General features: G+C 42.0%; 2 protein-coding genes across 2 annotated transcripts in view; one reads left to right on the top strand and one right to left on the bottom strand.

Annotated features, from left to right (window-relative positions):
- Positions 1-1089, bottom strand: part of SERPIND1 (serpin family D member 1) — a 14351-nt gene extending 13262 nt beyond the window's left edge. The window contains exon 1 of the mRNA XM_025044481.1: positions 1-1089. Within this exon, the coding sequence (XP_024900249.1) occupies positions 1-251 (251 nt within the window). The 5' untranslated portion in view covers positions 252-1089.
- The window catches only part of PI4KA (phosphatidylinositol 4-kinase alpha), a 115630-nt gene that overhangs the window by 61005 nt on the left and 36032 nt on the right, over positions 1-18593 (top strand). The window contains 7 exon segments of the mRNA XM_025044487.1: positions 7732-7840; positions 8196-8332; positions 8525-8658; positions 11312-11394; positions 17407-17477; positions 17560-17684; positions 18309-18390. Of these exon segments, the coding sequence (XP_024900255.1) occupies positions 7732-7840; positions 8196-8332; positions 8525-8658; positions 11312-11394; positions 17407-17477; positions 17560-17684; positions 18309-18390 (741 nt within the window).

Raw genomic sequence — 18593 nt, forward strand, 5'->3', positions numbered from 1 at the left:
GCAGGAAGAAGGGGCATGCTCAGGTTTTTGCTATTTAACTGTCCCCATTGGGGATCCACAGACTTAGAACTCTCCCTTCCTTTCTCAGGCTGATCCACCAGGCTGCTGTTCCCACACACGGATGTTAGGATGAGAGAAATAATGAGGGATTGGAATGCGCATATCATTTTGGCAGAGCTAAAGCTAAGAGGAAAAATACAACATGTGAGAGGCAGCCTGGCAGACCCCACCTCACCTCTGCAGTGCCTCATAGTGACTCCCCATGGCTTTGACCCAGAAAGATGCCCTGGAAGCCCCAGTCCTTAACCATTTTAGTATTACGGACTTTAAGAGAATCTGGTAAAGATAAACAAATATTAACATTATGTGTGGGCTTCATAAACCTGCCTGAAGAATTTAAGGAGCCCTAGATGAGAATCCCTTCATTAAAAGCTTGCAAAACTGTAACCATCTAAAATCATGGAGGCTCAGGGGCCCTGAGGGAATTACTTTTTCATTCATTCACTAAACTTTGTCTCCTATCTTCAAATAACATATTAGGCTCTGGAGGCATGAAGGTGTCCTCCATCAAGGTGGGGGACAGATGTGCACTAAAGCGAGGGGCTCCAAAGTGGAGTGGTATGCAGAGCTGGGGTGTGGCTCTGCCACCTGCAGTAGGAGTAGGAGTACCAGGAGTGTCAGGAAAGCATCACCAAGAGGTGGAGCTTGAGTAGAGATGTTGAAAAATGTGTACGAGTCAAGCTTTCTAAAAAAACGTATTCTAAAGATATTTGAAGTTTGTGTAGTCTTGTAGGGTTAATTTGCACAAGATTTGGAACTTGTCTATAATGCAGACCCCCTCCAGGCCTAGTGAAATGTGATTGGTGGCCTAAAATTGAGTTGGAGGCTCCAAAGCTAGCAGGTGTACCTTTTCTCCTTTCTACCTTAGTTGGCTCCTACTGCTGCCAGGAGGAACTAAATCTTTTCTACTTAACTACCTCTAGCATGAAATTAAAAATAATCTCACAGGCGTGTAAAGTCCGTGTGAGGGTGATGTCAGAAAGCTCTTACTAAAGGCCTGAGGGGGCACTCCCTTTATTTAAGTAAACAAAGTAGGTTTTTAATATTTAAGCTCTGGTAAGTTTGTCTTTATCTACTCATATTCTGCCTGTTCCGAGGAAGGATTTGACTTGGCTTGTCAAATTGTTTTTGGCTGCCAAATGGCTTTGTCTTTCTCTTATTTCCTGGTTATTAATTGCATCCTGAGTAGATGATTTATTATTTGATTCTTCTGTGCTTCACCAGGACAGTGACAATAGGTGTTTGTAATGCTGTACAATTGTACGCCATCCCAACATCACTCTAATCACCTCAGCAAGAGGAGCCGTGACTTAGTAAGTTTGTTGTGTGTCACCATCTCCTGTTAGATATTTGAGGACTGCATATCTGTTCCTGTTAAGTAAATATTTGGACTTTTGAGGCCTGAAGATGGAGCTACCTGTACAGATACCCCAGTTGAAATGTTCTTGGTTCGTTGGTGTTAACAATGGCAATGACTGTTTGGCGCCTCTGCTAGATGCCACGAGGGACTTTGTCTATGTAATTTAACTTCGTCTTCACAGCATTTTACATATCAAAACATGAGCCTTAATTGCTATATGTGGCAGTGGCTAGATTGGAACCAAGTTGGTTGAAGCCCCCAACCCGCACATGGAATGCTCTGCCTGTTGGCCCTGGAGCACCAGACTGGTGTCTCTACCCTTAGTCTCCCTCCTTGGATCTTCCCCTGCAGTACTTAAATAATCAGCTCAACTGTTGTTCTACTCACAACTCATAGGCTTTTGAATTGCATGTTTTGGAGAGAGACAGTCGTATAGTTTCTGGCTTTGAAAAAATCTGTTGCCCCCACCCCACCCCGCCGCCCCCAGCACCTAGCAGAGGCTACAGTGCCACACGTGTAGCCTGCAAGTGAAACAGTTTCTAATGTGTGTGGCTGCACGTAGAAGTGGGCCCAGTTTCCAGATAGAATTGGGAATGGGTAGCGATGGTAATATACTTGAAAAAGTTAGGAAAGAAGAAAGTAAGTAACTTGGTGGAAGTCCCCTTGCTAGATAGGCTACACTGAAAAAGTATCCTCAGGTAAGAATAAGGTTAAAAAAATAAATGCAACTCGAATAAATAAGAGTTCAGAAAAAGGAATGTGAGGCCCCCTATGGAGGCAGAGGCAGACATTTATGATCTTGTCCTGTATTCGGATAGTATGTTCAGAAGCTTCTTACACCCAGTTCTTGCATTATATAATGAAAAGCCAAAAATAGTTTTCATTATCCCCTTATCAGAGGTAAGAGAAAATAGCTGATATTTTCCATGGATTGAAACTAAGGATCTAAAAGGTAAATTTTCCTGTTGTTTTGCTACTTAGTATTACAATAATTATATGACATTTTAAAATTATCACTAGGTTGTGTTTAAATCCAGGTAACTACCTTTGAAGAGAAGCATTATTTTTTAAAGGTAAATTATTCACAAGTTTGTTTTTCCAGGAATTTCATAAGGCACTTTCTCAAGCTGATTGCATGGAGCGAGGTTGATCTTTTTAATCACACATCAGAGCATAACACCCAGACACCTTTGTCCCTCCTGGCCATTATCTCCAGGCCTAAACAGAGCAAATATAATGAGAGAGAAGTGACTGCCTAAAGTTTTAAAAACCTTTTATTTTGAAATAACTTCAAATTTACAGAAAAGTTCAAAGAATGGCATATAGAAAACAACTCCTGTGTACCTTTTTCTCAGATTCACAGGTTTTGTATTTTGGAATAGTGGCTTCTCTCTTTCTCTCTCCATATACGTGTGTGTGTATCTATATGTGTATACACACAGACGCACACACACATACCTTTTTTTCTGAACCTTTTGAAAGTAGGTCCCCTAACTTATAATCCTAATATTTCAGAGAAAAATGCCTAAGAACAAGGATATTCTTATCACAGTACAGTTATCCAATTCAAATAATTTAACATAGGTACAGTTCTATCTTAATCCAATTCCTGTTCCAATTACATCAATTTTCCCAAAAATGTAACTTGACAGAATTTTATAATAGGCAAATTTTAAAAATGATATTTTCCATTTTAAGTGTAGAAAGCTTTTGAATGTGTAGCTTCATATAGAAATGCACCAATTACCCATCTCTAACTACATAGAAGAATTTATAATCAGCAGAAATGTTAGAAACTGAACTCACCTCTGTGCTTCTGAGAAGTGGCGTTGCAGAGTTGAAATCAGCCAAGGTCATCAGCAGGGTTTCAATGTGAACTTTGGTGCTGGGCTGTTGTTGGCATATCTTCCAAAGTAAATATGTCCCAAATCAAACAACACTCAACTAGCTTTGTCAGCGCAAACCTCTCAGCTGTGTCTTTGATCACTATTGAGTGACTTGTGACTCCTCCGCTCCAGTTCTGGTATAGCTGACATTTTGAATGTATGACTGTCACTGTGTGGACATGCTTACAGTAGCAGTCCTTGCTGAAGCCACCATGTTACAGAAATGCTCTTCAGAGCTCAGAGACTGGGTTCCTTCGGGGGTAGTAGCTGTAATGCTCCCCTGAAAATGGAGGCCACTCTCCTGCCCTCCAACTATGAAATCTCCCTCCAGGGTGATTGCAGCATCTGACCTCACCTTGGTTTCCACGGCTGACATGGCACTTAGGCAGGTGTCCCTGTCCTTCTGTGCGCTTGTTCCTCAGTGAAAAGTGAAGAGGGAGAATGAGATTCGTGACTTCTAGCATAGGGAAACCTTGGCATAGACCTTTCTTCAGTCAAGATCAATGTGTTCTCTGTCAGAATTGCAGCCCAGCTCTCTTGTCCATCACCGTAAGACATATAGGGTGTTAATGAGCAGTGCTCCTCAAACTCATGTCCACTAGCCATAGTATGGCCCTAGTCATACTATGCCAGGGGCCAGTAGGGGGGATCCGTGGGGCTGTGATCTTTTTTGTTTTTTGTAATCTGAAACATTATTATAAGAATATTGTGGAGTATCTGGAAGACTAACTTATCACAGAGCACTGTTGTCTGATTTTGGGACGCTTGAGTGTGGTAGTGTCACCCAGACACTTTTTAAGGTGAAAGTTAGACTCTCAGGGGAATCTGCAGGTATGCCGGGGGCCAGTAGGGGGCATCTGTACATTGCTCATTTTGAGAAATTCTGGCACGTAAAGGGTTATCCAGTGCATTCAGGATCTGGGAGGTGTGGTTGAATCCTGATCTGGTTTGGCACTCAGTGCCTTTGGTGAGATGTTGTTTTCTCAGAGCTTTCATTGTTTTACTCAATACTAAGTCTCAGCAAGAGCTCTCTCACACTGGCTCGGAAAGGCCGCTGCCTCGGTCCAGACTCCTTAGAGCGGAGCTCGCTAAGCCCCATACAATCTACTCCTGGCCAGTTCCCTCTTCTCCACCTTGTTTTCACATGTGATAAGCCTGGCCCCTGGCATTTGCTGTTCTTTCTGCGTGGAGTGTCTTCCCTCCAGACCATCACGTAGCTGCTGCTTTCTCTCACTATTCACTCTCGGCTTCAGTGAAGCTACATTGACCACCCTGTTGGAAACTCTGCCTCGCCCCTCCCAATCTGTGTTCTCACTCTAAATGAGTCCAGTGGCAATGTTTTATCTTTTTTTATGGCTTAAATAGTATTCCATTGTGCTTATGTACCACATCTTCTTTATCTAATCACTTGTTGGAGGACACTCGGGTTGTTTCCATGTTTTGGTTATTGTAAATAATGTTACAGTGAACATAGAGGGTACGTATATCTTTACAAATAACTGTTTTTAAAATTTTCAGATAGATAACCAAAAGTAGGATGGCTGGGTCATATGGTAACTCTGTTAATTTTTTGAGGAAACTCCGTTCTGTTTTTGTCAACATGGATGGATCTTGAAAGTATTATGCTAAGCGAAATAAGTCGGATAGAAAAGCATAGGAAATGTATGATTTCATTCATGTGGGATATAAAATGAAAAGCAAACAAACAAATTAAAAAACAAAAAATGAATTCATAGATACAACAGAATGGTAGTTACCAGAGGGGAAGGGGGCGGGAGGAGGACGAAGAGGATAAAGGGGATCAAATACATGATAATAGGACTTAAGTTGTACATCTGAAATTTATATAATGTTAGTAACCAATCTTACCCCAATAATTTTATTTTTTAAAATTAAAAAAATAAAACGAGGGCAATAGTTACAAGTACTACATAACGCTATTGTGAAAATTAAATGAGAAAATGTGTGGAAAGCACATAGAGTGGCACCTGGAACACAGTAAATACTCAGTAAACATTGGTTATTATCACTTTCATGGAACGTAGTTTATTCACAGAAAAGATCTAGAAGGAGATGCAGCCAACTTATAACATTGAAAGTGGGAGGCAAGTGGAAAGCTTTCATTGTTTTACTCTATATACCTTTTTGTTTGAATTTCTTTTCTATGAGTACTTTTGTTATTTTTAAACCAGTAGCCAATAATGTTTCCTGCCATGTCTAGATTTCTGATCATGTAACCCACTGTTGAAAAAACTAGATTTCAATCCTTAGTGACACTTTTGACAGTTTGGATCTGTTCCCCATTAGAGAGAGTGTTCCCATTAAAGGTGTGTGGTTTGGGTCCCCACTGCAAAGCAGTACCTTCTGTCATACATACTCCACTATTTTTTTTTTCCAGTTCCAAGGCTTGCCTCATAGATGTGTTTTCCAATGTCTTATTATGAAATTTAAAAATATACAGAACAGTTAGAAGAATTGAATAATGGACATCCATATGCCAGCCACTAGATAAATTGCTGTTTTGCTGTATCTGGCTCAGTTCCATGTGTATGTGAGGGTATTTCCTCAGATACCTGAGATGAGTTGCAGAGGACATTGCAACACTTCAGCCCTGGGCCCTAGAGCCTCTGTTTCTTAAATAGGGGAGTCTCTGCCCTGTTCTGTGGCACTGTTACACTTGAGAAAATCACAGTCTTTCTCTCATGGCCAGGCCAAGTCACATTCCTCCATGACTTCTTTGATAGCTTTTTTAAAAATCCAAGATCCAGTCAGTTTATGCATTGCATTTTGTTGTTATGTCTCTTTAGACTCCTTTATCTATTTGTCTTTTTTCCCTGACTTTAATCTTTTTAGGAGAGAGCAGGTTGATTATCTTGTAACCCTTTTCTCTAGCCTTTGCATTTCCTGTCTTGGGGGCCAGACAGGACCCGTTCATCATCTTCTACCCTTCTCTAAAACCTCCCAGTTCCTTTCTCTCTCTCTTGAAGCATAGGACAGTGTCCCTGTTAGCAAGGTCCTAACCAGCTGTGGCTGTTATGTCTTTAACTCGGAATGCTTCAGAGCATGGAGCACTTCTGGGGCCTTTTCTGATTCCACTGTAGTCTTCCTTTCCTGGGGACCAGAGCCATCTCAGCTGGCATGATGGTCCATGGACCAGAAGTTGTCAGCACAGGAAGAACCCACATGGCACTCTTAAGCCCAAGTCCTTAGGAAGGAACCAAGAAGTGCCCATACCAGATTTTTTAAGTTAAAATATAATTGACATATTGGTTTCAGGTGTATAACTTGATTCAATATTTGTATATATTATGAAGTAATCACCACAATAAAGGTAGTTAACATTGATCTCCACATATTAAATCCTAGAGATGGGATTTTAGGTAAAATGTTGGAGATATTTAGAATTTTGATGCATATTACCAAATTGCTTTCCAAGAAGTGTTGGTACCAATTTATAGTTCTAGCCAGGTGTGAAGGTGCCTTGCACTTATGCCTGCCCCTTCCCCCCAGTGATGGGATCATCATCTGTCACATCTCTGTGTCCCTGGCCCAGAGCCTGGCCCTCATTTTCACTCATAAGTACTCGGATCACAGGGTCCCCCCTCACTGTGGGTTGATTATCACTGTACAGGGGCTCAGTACCCGTCAGGGGCTCAGCACCTGCTGGAGGTTCTGTAAGGATCATTCACCCAGCAGGTGTTGTGCACAAATTTAGCCATTTTACGTACCTGAGGAGTCACTCCCTGCTTCCCACTGGGTGGGACACCATCTGGAGCATGGAGGCAGGGCCTTCAGTCCCGCACTCTGACACCTGAGCAACTCTGCCTGTATCAGTTGTACATACTGGGATTCTTCTCAAGATTGCTATTTGAAACATTGGGCTCCTGGGAAAGATTTGAAAGCTACCTCTTGACCCACAAGATTTCTCATGATCTCATTCTCTCCAATCACCTCCTGTCACCTGCGTCCCAGCCCCAGTTCATCATTGCCTTCTCCTAAGCACTGCATGCCCACCGCAGGCCCGGGCTTTGTGGTCAATACTGGACAGGCTGCTCTCTCTTCTCTGCCTGGCTAATTATGTTTCACTCTGATGCTAACATCAAGACCTGCAACACCTTCTCTGGGAACTCTACCTGCCTCCAAACTAGACAGAAAGGCCTTGGAATGTACAAACAGGGCTTTTCACGACGCGGGTACAGTGCTTGGTGCACATTAGCTACTCAATAAATATTCGCTAAATGAATGAACATTTACTGGGGAAGTTACCAAAAAATGTCAGTCGCTGTTTTTTGTGCCTTTTCCTACTCAATCTGATTGATTCTCAGAGAATGTTCTTGGAGAATGAATCTGTGGTTAATTTCACATCTGTAGGTTTTAGGGTTGTGTGAATAACCTCCTTTTCTCTCTCTCTCTTTGGCACATCAGCTGACTCGACGGTTGCCGCCCATCAAGGAAGCTAAGCCGAGGTTGCAAAAGCTATTCCGAGACTTCTGGCTCTATTCTGTACTGATGGGATTTGCCGAGGAGGGGTCAGGTAGGGAAATGTCCACTCTCCCAGGAAAGACAGACTACAGAGTGAGAACAGAGGTGAAGTATGACTTGACCTAATTATGAATGTGCATGCATTTGAAATTAGTCCAAATGCAGCTCCTGCTTCCTGTAAGTATTTGCAAATGTTACACTTCCCAGATGTGGTTTAGGGTTCTGAGAATACAACATATCTTAGGAAAAAGCCTGCCCAAGCTACGAAACAGACTTATTTCTGCGCCCCATTTTGGGGATGATTGGCTCAAACAAAGAACCCACAACTTTAGAAATTGTCAGCATCGACCCCACTGCAGCGCTTCCTAACCAGGGTGGTCATCTGACCCATGTGCACTCTCTTGCAGGACTCTGGCCAGAAGAATGGTATGAGGGGGTCTGTGAAATAGCCACCAAGTCCCCCCTGCTCACCTTTCCCAGCAAAGAGCCGCTGCGGTCCGTCCTCCAGTATAACTCGGCCATGAAAAATGACACAGTCACCCCCGTAAGGATTCTCGCCTCCCAAGGACAGATGGTGTAGCGCAGGGGTTTTGCTAAGCTCTCTTGAACAACGAGAGCAGATCCTTTCATTGTCCTTGTTAATACGTGTTAGCCTCTGGGGTCTGTGTCTCCTGGAGGAGGGCCATCTCCCTCTTCGAGTGCCCATGTGAACCCCTGAGTATTTATTTCTCTCTAGGCTGAACTGAGCGAGCTCCGTAGCACCATCATCAACCTGCTGGACCCTGCCCCTGAAGTGTCTGCCCTCATCAACAAACTGGACTTTGCCATGTCCACCTATCTCCTGTCTGTTTATCGGCTGGAATATATGAGGTATACAAGCTTTCACCTCCCCACACATCCACATTTGAGCTGATTTACATTTTCATGCATGGGACTTTTTTCAGTTCCTTCTAAGACATGCAAGCTTTCTTAAAAGCAAACAAAAAGCACCCTCTGCTTTTCTTATGTGCTCCTCTTTCCTAAGCACCTAACATTATATCTGCTAACACCTTAAACTCTGTTCTTATGTTCCCCTCATTGGGAATAGGCTTCTGAGCAGTCACAATAGATGCTTCAAACTCAGTCTGTGGACTGAGTTGACAGCCCTGTTAGGAACCAACCGTCATTGAGAATATTCTAAGACACTCCACTCATTGAGCTGGCTTCCAGGACCACAGTGGAATACAAACAGAAAGTAGGAAGTGGCCAAAACAATCCCACAAGTGGCCTGACCCTCAGGATGCATCTGTAACCACAGCAGACCTAACAGCTATAATAATTACAAAAGTTATGATCTATATTTGTCATCATGACAATACCAGTATTAATATGGACTGAGTGCTTATGCTGGGCCAGCCTCTGCTCTAAGTTACACACATTGACACGCTCTCCAACAAGTCTGTTTGGTAGGCACTCAGCCCATTTTGCAGATGCTGAAACTGAGACCAAGCAGTTAAATAAGTTGCCCAAGATGATAAGCTCTGATTTAGATTGAAACGCAAATAGCCTTTTAAGCACTGTGCCATGCTGCCTCTCCTAAAAGTCTGGAAGAAGCAGCCAGGATGCTCAGAGCTCAGCTGCCTGTGGCTGCCAGTGTAGACACTACAGACCCACCAGACTAAGGCCTGAGGCATGCTGGACTGCAGCCAAATACACAAGCTATAAAACGATGTGTCCCTGTTACCAAAAAAAAGGTTATATTACACTTAGACTATTTGTTTATGTCACCGGATGGGTGCAGTTAGTTATAGAATAATGTCTTTCTTGAATAATTTGAAAAAGTATTTTTAAAAGGAGTGATATTTGGAAAATACCACTCTTTTAATCTTTATTGGTGCCACAAAACCCTTTGATAAAAGAAATCTTACTTGGAAGCTCAACATGTTAAAGAGATTCAGGCTGTTTGGGGGTGGGAGTGAGCCCCCACCCTCTGCTCAGTCTCCTCTCCCTGCCTCTTGTAGCCCAAGGACTCCAAAACAGAGCAGAATTTGAAAACCAGTGACCCATTTCCCCCAGAGTCTCACAGAGCTAAGAGAGTTTTGACTTTCTTTTGCATTATAATTTTTTTCAGTTATAAAAGTAATATGAGAACATTACACAAAATCTTGGAAATAAGTAGAGGGAAAAAAATCATTGATCTCACCACCATTTCTTATAACATGTTGGTATAGTTCCTTCTAATATATATACATATAAAATACATTTTCAAAGAAAAACAAACCGAAACAAAACAAGTCAAACCAAAATAGCCAAAACCTGGTTTTAATCCTGCTATGTGTGGCTACAAGCAACCTCCTCAGCCTCATGTCCCTGCAGGAAGAGTTGTCTCCTACTTCCACACAAGTGTATATGAGTAGTGATCTCAGGCTCTCAGAACAGGCTATTGAGTTGGCCCACAGAGGAAGACTTTTAAAGGGATGCCCCACGGTGGCTCCCACAAGCCCAGATCCTGCCCTGGGCTAGCTGCCAGTCCACAACAGCAGTCTTGTTAGCTCAAAGAAGCAACTCTGATCCCTTTATTCAAGAACCTGGCTTAGATTCCCAGCCACTGGTTATCGGGAGAACTTTAAAGTGGAAAATGTGAGAAATTATGTTAAAAATGTGTGCACATGAGCACTCAAGACCGCCTGTGCCTGAGCCACCGACTGAGCCTGCCCCACTGAAGCTTAACTCTCAGAGGGTGGGTGCAGAAGCCCAGACACACTGAGGGGCACTAGCCTGGGTGTGTGCTTACAATGTCCCTATGGAGCCCCCAAATCGTGAACAGTCCTCCACGGGCCATGGTTCAAGCACATGCCTGCCTTTTCTTTCTCTATTTTTCCCAAGATTAAAGATTTTTTTTACCCTAAAAGTCAAAATATTCAAGGTGCATAAAATAAAAAAGAGAAAACATTAGGATAATACAGAAGATGCTAAAGATGAAAAATACAAGCCTCACTTTCCTAGCCTTGAATCCAGAGATGCCCACTGTTGATAGTCTCTTAGTTTCCTTTCTAGAAAATTTCTGTGCCTATTCAAGCACATGTATCCTACACGTACACAAGGCACATGGAGAGGCCTTTAGGAAACCTGTTTCTCCTGTACCTTGCTCTTTTTACCTAACAGTTTGTCTTAAATGTTTTTCTATAGCAGCACATACAGAGCTACCTCTCATTTTGGTGGCTGCATGACGTGCCATTGGATGGACATACTTTGATTTATCTGACCAGTGTCTTATCAATAGATATTCGACTGGTGCTATTAGGAGAGTCCTTGTGTACATAACCCTTAAGATATATCGCTAGCGGTGAGGTGCTAGGTGGAACAGTGTGGGAATGTCATGTTAGATGGGAAACATCACCCTCCAGAAAGTCCACATCAGTGTATGCCCCTCTAACTGGCATAGGGCATCTGTTCTGATAGCCACACTATTTCTGGGCAGCATCAATGTGATAAGGAGGGCCTGGATTTTTTAAAATTTACTCAAAGCTGTTCTTCTTACCAGGGTTCTGCGCTCAACAGATCCTGATCGCTTCCAGGTCATGTTCTGCTACTTTGAGGATAAAGCCATTCAAAAAGACAAGTCCGGTGAGTTCATTGTCGTGGTACTCTCATGATGAACTGAGCTTTGATAGTATAAAAAGGAATACTACTCCCTATTTTCTGTCTGTGTGGAGAAAATAAGTTTAATGAAACTGCATACTATGTTGGAAAAGATCAGTATAAAGCATAACATATCTTTCTGGCTCTGCCACTGCTGTCAAGGGTCCAAGAGCAAGAATGTCACCCTTGCCCACCATCAGTGCTCAAGTGTACTCCAGCCTTCAGATTTTGGTCCCTAATTCTCTCCTCTGCTAAAAGGATCCTGGGCTCCTCAGATGGTCATTGATGAACCTGGAACGTCTTCTTGTAAGGGAGCATTCATACCTTTTAATGTCCGGACCAGGCTGAGACAACTAAGAACCAATTTAAAGGGATACTCAGGGAGAAATTATCATAATTTGAATGTGAATACATTTATTTTGCTTAAAAGAAGGGGAAATATACTAGGATACGTATATATAATATTTGTTTCTTCTATTAAGTATTTATGAAGTAGAGACATGTAGTTATTTCTTTTACAGTCAGAAAAGAGCCACACAGTCCATGAAAGAGGGTCACACCTGGTCTCAGAGAGTGACCAGGTAGACAGGGTGCCTAGCAGGTGATGAGCAGAGGCATCCCACCAAGTAGCTAATTAAAGACGCTCCATTAGCCAAGAGCTCCACAGAGAGCTTGGTGTGGGCACAGTCCCCATCTGTCACTGTGAGGGATGCCTCAGTAGTCCTGCTGATTATGAGAAGACCCCACTCAGGACCACAGATGTTTCCACTTGCACCATTAGGCCAGGCCAGCATGTCAGGGCAGCGGGTCAAGACCTACAGGCCACATCTGATTTAAGGGCTACATCATTCCTGGGAAAGTTTTCAACTACAAAAATCTATATGAAACACAAAGATTCACAAAGTTCAGTGATGCAAATGTCCTCAGACCCTGAGTACACAGAGGGTTTCAGGTGTAAAGAGTTCCAACTAAGAAGACAGAAATATAATTGAATCTCTTAGAAGATGTAAAAAATTATAATTACCGAAACCTTAAGTGAGGCAAACCTAAGAATAGGAATAAAAATAAGAGATATTAAAATAGAGGCAGCAAAGGAAAAAAGTTAAATGCATAGTATAGGCACTATTTGACCAATTTTAGTATAAGAACACTGATAACTTTTAGCATCATTGTTTTGGTCTGTGTGCTGATTTATAAGGTGTTTAAAATTTAACACACTCTGAAATATTAGGCCTATGTTTTAATTAAATACTTAGAAGAATTTAATTAATTTTGTAATCGTTTAAATATTTGAGGGAATTTAGTAAGCTAGATCCACAAATTTTTATTAACTGTATGGGTAAATATTTTAAGGAATGCTGATTGGTCATTCTTAAGATTCATAAATTTAGTATTAATAAAATGCAGTTAGTAGTGAGGAGTCCTTTCCATGCCAGAAGCCCTTGGCATACTGAGGAATCTAGCAACTTGTTCTTGCCAATGGAGAACTAATCCCCAGATACTTTTGGTACCATTGTCTCCTTTGTGTTGAAAAGTCAGTCCTTGAAGAAATCTTTTTTAAAAAATCACCTCAGGGACTCTGAGATGCTGCTTCTAATATGTCCTTTGCAGAGCACTTCACATGCCTGCTCAACAGTCAGAAAATTAGGTGCATGAATTTGTTTTTGTAGTTGGAAGCCAGGAGGTCAACAGAGGAAGATAGCTTGAGGGTTCTGGCATCTCCCCCTGCTGGGAGTGGGAAGAAAGATTGGAGAGAGGAGGAGCCTATTAGAGACCAGGATGGAAGGTACAGGCAGTTTCTATGGAAAGAAACCTCTCTCACTAGGGGCACAATGTATTGTGGGGGGAACCCCAAGCTCAGAAGGTCTCACATATGTGCCCTAGGACCACTAGGGGTAGAGATGCTGTTAACCACTGGCTGAGCTGATCATTGATTCACTTCCCTTGTTCATCTACCCAGCGTTTGGTTATTTAGCAGCTATTTTGTACTAAATTTTGTGGCAGACAGACAGTTGGGTCATCCTAAGATTGTTTCATTTTACAAAGGAGAGTAAGCAAGAAGAATAAAATTGAAACTGCCAACCCCTAGGGACCTAAGGACCTACCACAGTTTGTCAGTCTCCTAATGAGACTATCTATAGAATGAATCAGATACCTTTCTGAAGCTAGATGTCTCATCTGTCATTCTCGCCTGAGCTCTGTTTTTCTGTTGCTGTGTCATAATAGGAAATTAAATTGCACTGGGGACTGGTTTGCTCTACACAGACACTTTTAATTTACACAATACACTGTACTCTTCCACATGACTTCAGATGGATTGTTTTTGTTCTGAGTATGATATGTAGGTTAAGCTATTAAACATGCACCTCTCGAGTTTACTTCCCCCTTTTCTCTCTTAAAACATGAGTATTGGGAAGGAAATATCTTTGGAGACATGTGTTATTCATGAATTTTCAAAACTGACTAGGAAAGAGGTTATGTGAAACGTCTACCAGCCCCTAAAGGGGAGCACCAGTGCCTCCTCTGTGCAGGTGTAAGCCAAGTCTCTCTAAAGTGCAGGAAGGTGAGGGCAGGAGCCCGCTCCTCACCTGCCAGCTGCCCAGTTAATCAGTACAAACATACCTCAGAGACATTGTGGGTTTGGTTCCAGACCACTGCAAAAAAGTGAATCTTGCAGTTAAGCAAGTCATCCATCTTTTTTACTGGTGGAGAACCTTGCCTTCAATTTATTTTAACACACAACATCTTTTAAGTACAATAAAGTGGAACACAATAAAATGAGGTATGCTTGTACACTAGTCCTGAAGGAGAGTGGCATTTTTAATTTTTTAAAAGATTTTTAAAATATAGCTAACATACAATATTATTTTAGTTTCATATGTGCAGCATAGTTATTCAATATGCACATACCTAAGAAGTAATCACCATAAGTCCAGCAATGATATGACACCATACAACACTATCGCAATATTATTGACCATATTCCCTATGCCGTATGTCACATCCCCATGACTTATTTGTTTTATACCTAGAAATTTGGACCTCATTCTCCTTCACCTTAATTTTTTAATTTTTCAATTACAGTGGACATTTACTATTATTTCATGTCACTTTCAAGTATACAGCATAGTGATTAGACATTTATATATATAAAGTGACCCCCAGATTAGTCTAGTATTCTCCTGGCACTATCATAGTTTTTACCATATTATTGACTATATTCCCTATGTTGTAGTTTACATCCCATTGGCTATTTTGTAACTACCAATTGTACTTCCTAATCCCTTCACCTTTTACTCCCAGCCCCCCAACCCCCCACCCATCTGGCAACCATCAGCTTATTCCCTGCATCTGGGAGTCTGTTTCTATGTTGTTTCTTTTTTTATTTTGTTCTTTAGATTCCACGTATAAATGAAATTATATGATATTTGTCCTTCTCTGTCTGACTTATTTCACTTAGCATAAATACCTTTCAGGTCCATCCATGTTGTCACAAATGGTAAGATTTCATTCTTTTTTATGGCCAAATAATAATCCATTGTATATACGTACCACATTTTTATCCAGTTGTCTGTCTATGGGCATTTAGGTTGATTCCATATCTTGGCTGTTGTAAATAATCCTGCAGTAAACATAGGAGTGCATATATTTTTTTGAATTAGTGTTTTGGGTTTCTTTGGATAAATACCTGTAAGTGGAATTGCTAGGTCATAAGGTAGTTCTATTTTTAATTTTTTGAGGAACATTTATACTGTTTTCCATAGTGATTGCACCAATTTGCAGCCCACCAACAATGCACGAGGGTTCCATTTTCTCCACATCCTTGCTAACACTGATTTCTTGTTTTGTCAATGATGGCCATTCTGACAGGTGATACCTCATTGCAGTTTTAATTTGCGTTTTTCTGATGATTAGTGACATTGAGCATCTTAAAGTCTATTGGCCATCTGTATGTCTTCTTTGAAGAAATATCTATTCAGGTCTTCTACCCATTTTTTAATCAGGTTGTTCTTTTTGATGTTAAGTTGTGTGAGTTCTTTATAAACTTTGGATATTAATCCCTTATCAGATGTATCATTGGCGAATATCTTCTCCCATTCAGTACGTTGTCTTTCCGTTTTGTTGATAGTTTCCTTTGCTGTGCAAAAACGTTTTAGTTTGATGTAATACCATTTGTTTATTTTTTTATTTCCTTTTACTTTTTTAAAGTAAAAATCTCTTAAGAGGTAATGATTGGCATCTGACTACTATCTAGTTGTTATTGATTAGAAATTTTAAGTTTCTGTTTCCTAAGAGCTATATGAAAAACTATTACACTAAACACACGCCCTCTAAAACAAGATTTCACCCACTAAACCCAGCCTCTTAGAAAGAAGCCTCTCTTTAGCTTTGGGCATATGCCCAGGTCACACTAATCATATTTCATATTTCTAAGAGCTGTTGGGGCCTGTTTATCATCATAACAAACACATAGGAGATGCCTCTTTATGTTTTCAGGCTCCATGCTGGGCCTGGGTGCAGAAGTGCAGCACCAGCCTACTCTCTGTCCTGCTGGCCTTTTAGCCCTGTCATTTAGTCATTCTCGTTAAAGACTCTGGTTAAGTGGGACAGCATAGTGGAGGATGAGTTGGGATTTTAATACAGTTCTTTATCGCAGTAATTCTCACAGTGTGCTGTTGCTTTTAAAAATCTGCTTTGTACCCCAGTAACAATGAGCACACCCAGTGCCCAGATCTTGATTTCTAAATACCATTCTCCGGAAAAGGGAACCAGGGCGCCATAGAGAAATAACTGATTCTAGAGAGGGCTGGGGCAGGGAAAACACAAGATGAACCTGGGGTACCTTGCAGTGCCAGAAAATAAGGTTATGCTAAAAAAACAAAATTAGAAGGGGGACAGGAGAAAAGAAAAAGCATGTAGGCACATCACAAGGATACAGGAGCCAATCTGAGAGAGCTCTAAGTGGCCAAAGCTGCAACAATTTGAACAAAATAAATAACTATAATAATAGATGAAATAAATACCCATGAGTCTGTACTGATTAGATGATTGAATAAATAAAACAGGAGAGAAGAGACCTTCCTCACAGAGTTCCAGTTACTAAAAGTAGAAAGAATGAGGAAAAACAGCAGATCCCAACAAGAAGCACAGTAACTGCTGCTGGCAGAACCCACTGGGGGCTGCTGAATTTGTAGGCAAAATTTTAAAGAGAAATGGGATATATGCGTAACCTCAAAGTATCTTCCCCAAAGTATTTCTCAGTTACTGTGGTAGTTTTAATTTAGTCCACAGATTCTCTTCAGGAGGTGATACTTAATTCCTCACCCCAAAAGCGAGTTGGACCCAGTGACTTATTTGCTTCTAAAGAGTATGGGAAGGGAGAAATAGTAACTGGACAGTAGGAAACCTGGCATCACTGCCGTATGCAAGTGATCAAGGTAAACCCACTAGCAATAGGAGAGACCGATTTCACACATCCTGATATGATGTGACAAAAAGGGCACTTCACCTCTGTACTATTTTCCCTGACACCATGTAAACCTTAGTCTAATCATGAACAAGCATCACACAGACCCAAATTGAGGGACATCCTACAGAATACCTGTGCTCTTCAGAAGTGTCAGGGTCATGCAAGATAAGAAGAGACTGAAGAATCCACACAGATTGAGGGAGACCAAGGAGACGTGATGAGTAAATGCCACGTAGCACCCTGGACTGGATCCTGGAAAAGAAAAGGGATATCACTGGGAAAATGGGAGAAATCCAAATAAAGGCTTAAATTTAAGAAATACCATTATATCAACGTGCAGTTCTTAGTTTTGACAAATGTGAAGTTAATACCAGAGGAAGCTAGGTGAAGGGTGTATGGGAACTCTATGCTTTCTCTGTATCTCTTTGGTAAGTCTAAAATCATGTCCAAACAAAGCATTTGCAGGTAGCTGGGGTTTGTCCTTTTCTGTTGATGCTCCTGACCTGTGGAACCCCTCCTCATTTCAGGGATGATGCAGTGTGTGATTGCTGTCGCAGACAAAGTATTTGACGCCTTCCTGAACATGATGGCGGATAAAGTAAGCCTGTCAGAGCACCAATACATGTATGCCAGAGGCACATGGAGGGCACCTACTGTACCTGTCTCTTCTGACTCTCCAGGCGAAGACCAAGGAGAATGAGGAGGAGCTGGAGAGGCATGCACAGTTTCTTCTGGTGAACTTCAACCATATTCACAAGAGGATACGGAGAGTTGCAGACAAATACCTATCTGGTCTGGTGGATAAGTAAGCTCTTTTTGCTTCTAATGCTGTGTGTGTGTGTATTTGTACATGTGTGTAAACTTTAGATTTGGAATGCATGGAAGGCTCTTCCTCACATTGTCAATTCAGAAACAAATGGAGTTAGAATTAAAACTGTCAAAGGGCAATGTAGCCTCCCACAGAATGTTAGTTTGTTGCAGAATCACAAGCCACAGCCATTCAGTCTGCTCCCATCAGCCCTTAAGTCTGGAGTTCAGGAGTAGCTTTTCTTCACCCCAGGGTGTCATGCAAATACTGCCATTTTCTGTTTGTGCTGTGGTGTGAGAACACTGTGGATCCCTGGTCACAAATGAGGAGGATCACTTGGGGGAATGGGGAGTGCGGCCTTGGCCAGTGCATAGCCAAGACAATCGAGTCATTGGAAGCAGGTTACTTGGGCCTATGTCTGGCCCTCAGGAGCGGGATTGGCAGGAAGGAGCCTGGGGAGCATTTCTGACTGGGTGCCCTACCTTGGAGGTCTCTTGACCTCCTCTGACCCTGAACTGGGCAGCAAGATGTGGGACTCCCAGCCCCGGAGGCAGCGCTTTAAGGAACACAGGTTCCCTGGGGATTTGGCTCCTGGGTCCTTAGAGATGCCTATCCATGCAGGTTTCCCCACTTGCTCTGGAGTGGGACAGTGCTGAAGACCATGCTGGACATCCTCCAGACCCTGTCATTGTCGCTGAGCGCCGTAAGTGCCCCCACCTACCATGTGCCTGAGCCTAATTTGTGCTACATGTGGCAAAATTGGAGCTCGGAAGTCCAGATCCCACCCTGGCCTTTCCTAGTAAGCTGCAGCAAGTTTGGAAGCCTGTCACAAACAGGACAAGTAGTGGGTAGGGAGGCACACACTCTGCCACTTAGCGTGGCTGGAGGTGCAGCTCGGCAGGGGCC

The sequence above is a fragment of the Pteropus alecto genome, unplaced genomic scaffold (genome assembly GCF_000325575.1).
Source record: "Pteropus alecto unplaced genomic scaffold, ASM32557v1 scaffold113, whole genome shotgun sequence".
Taxonomy (NCBI): Eukaryota; Metazoa; Chordata; class Mammalia; order Chiroptera; family Pteropodidae; genus Pteropus; species Pteropus alecto.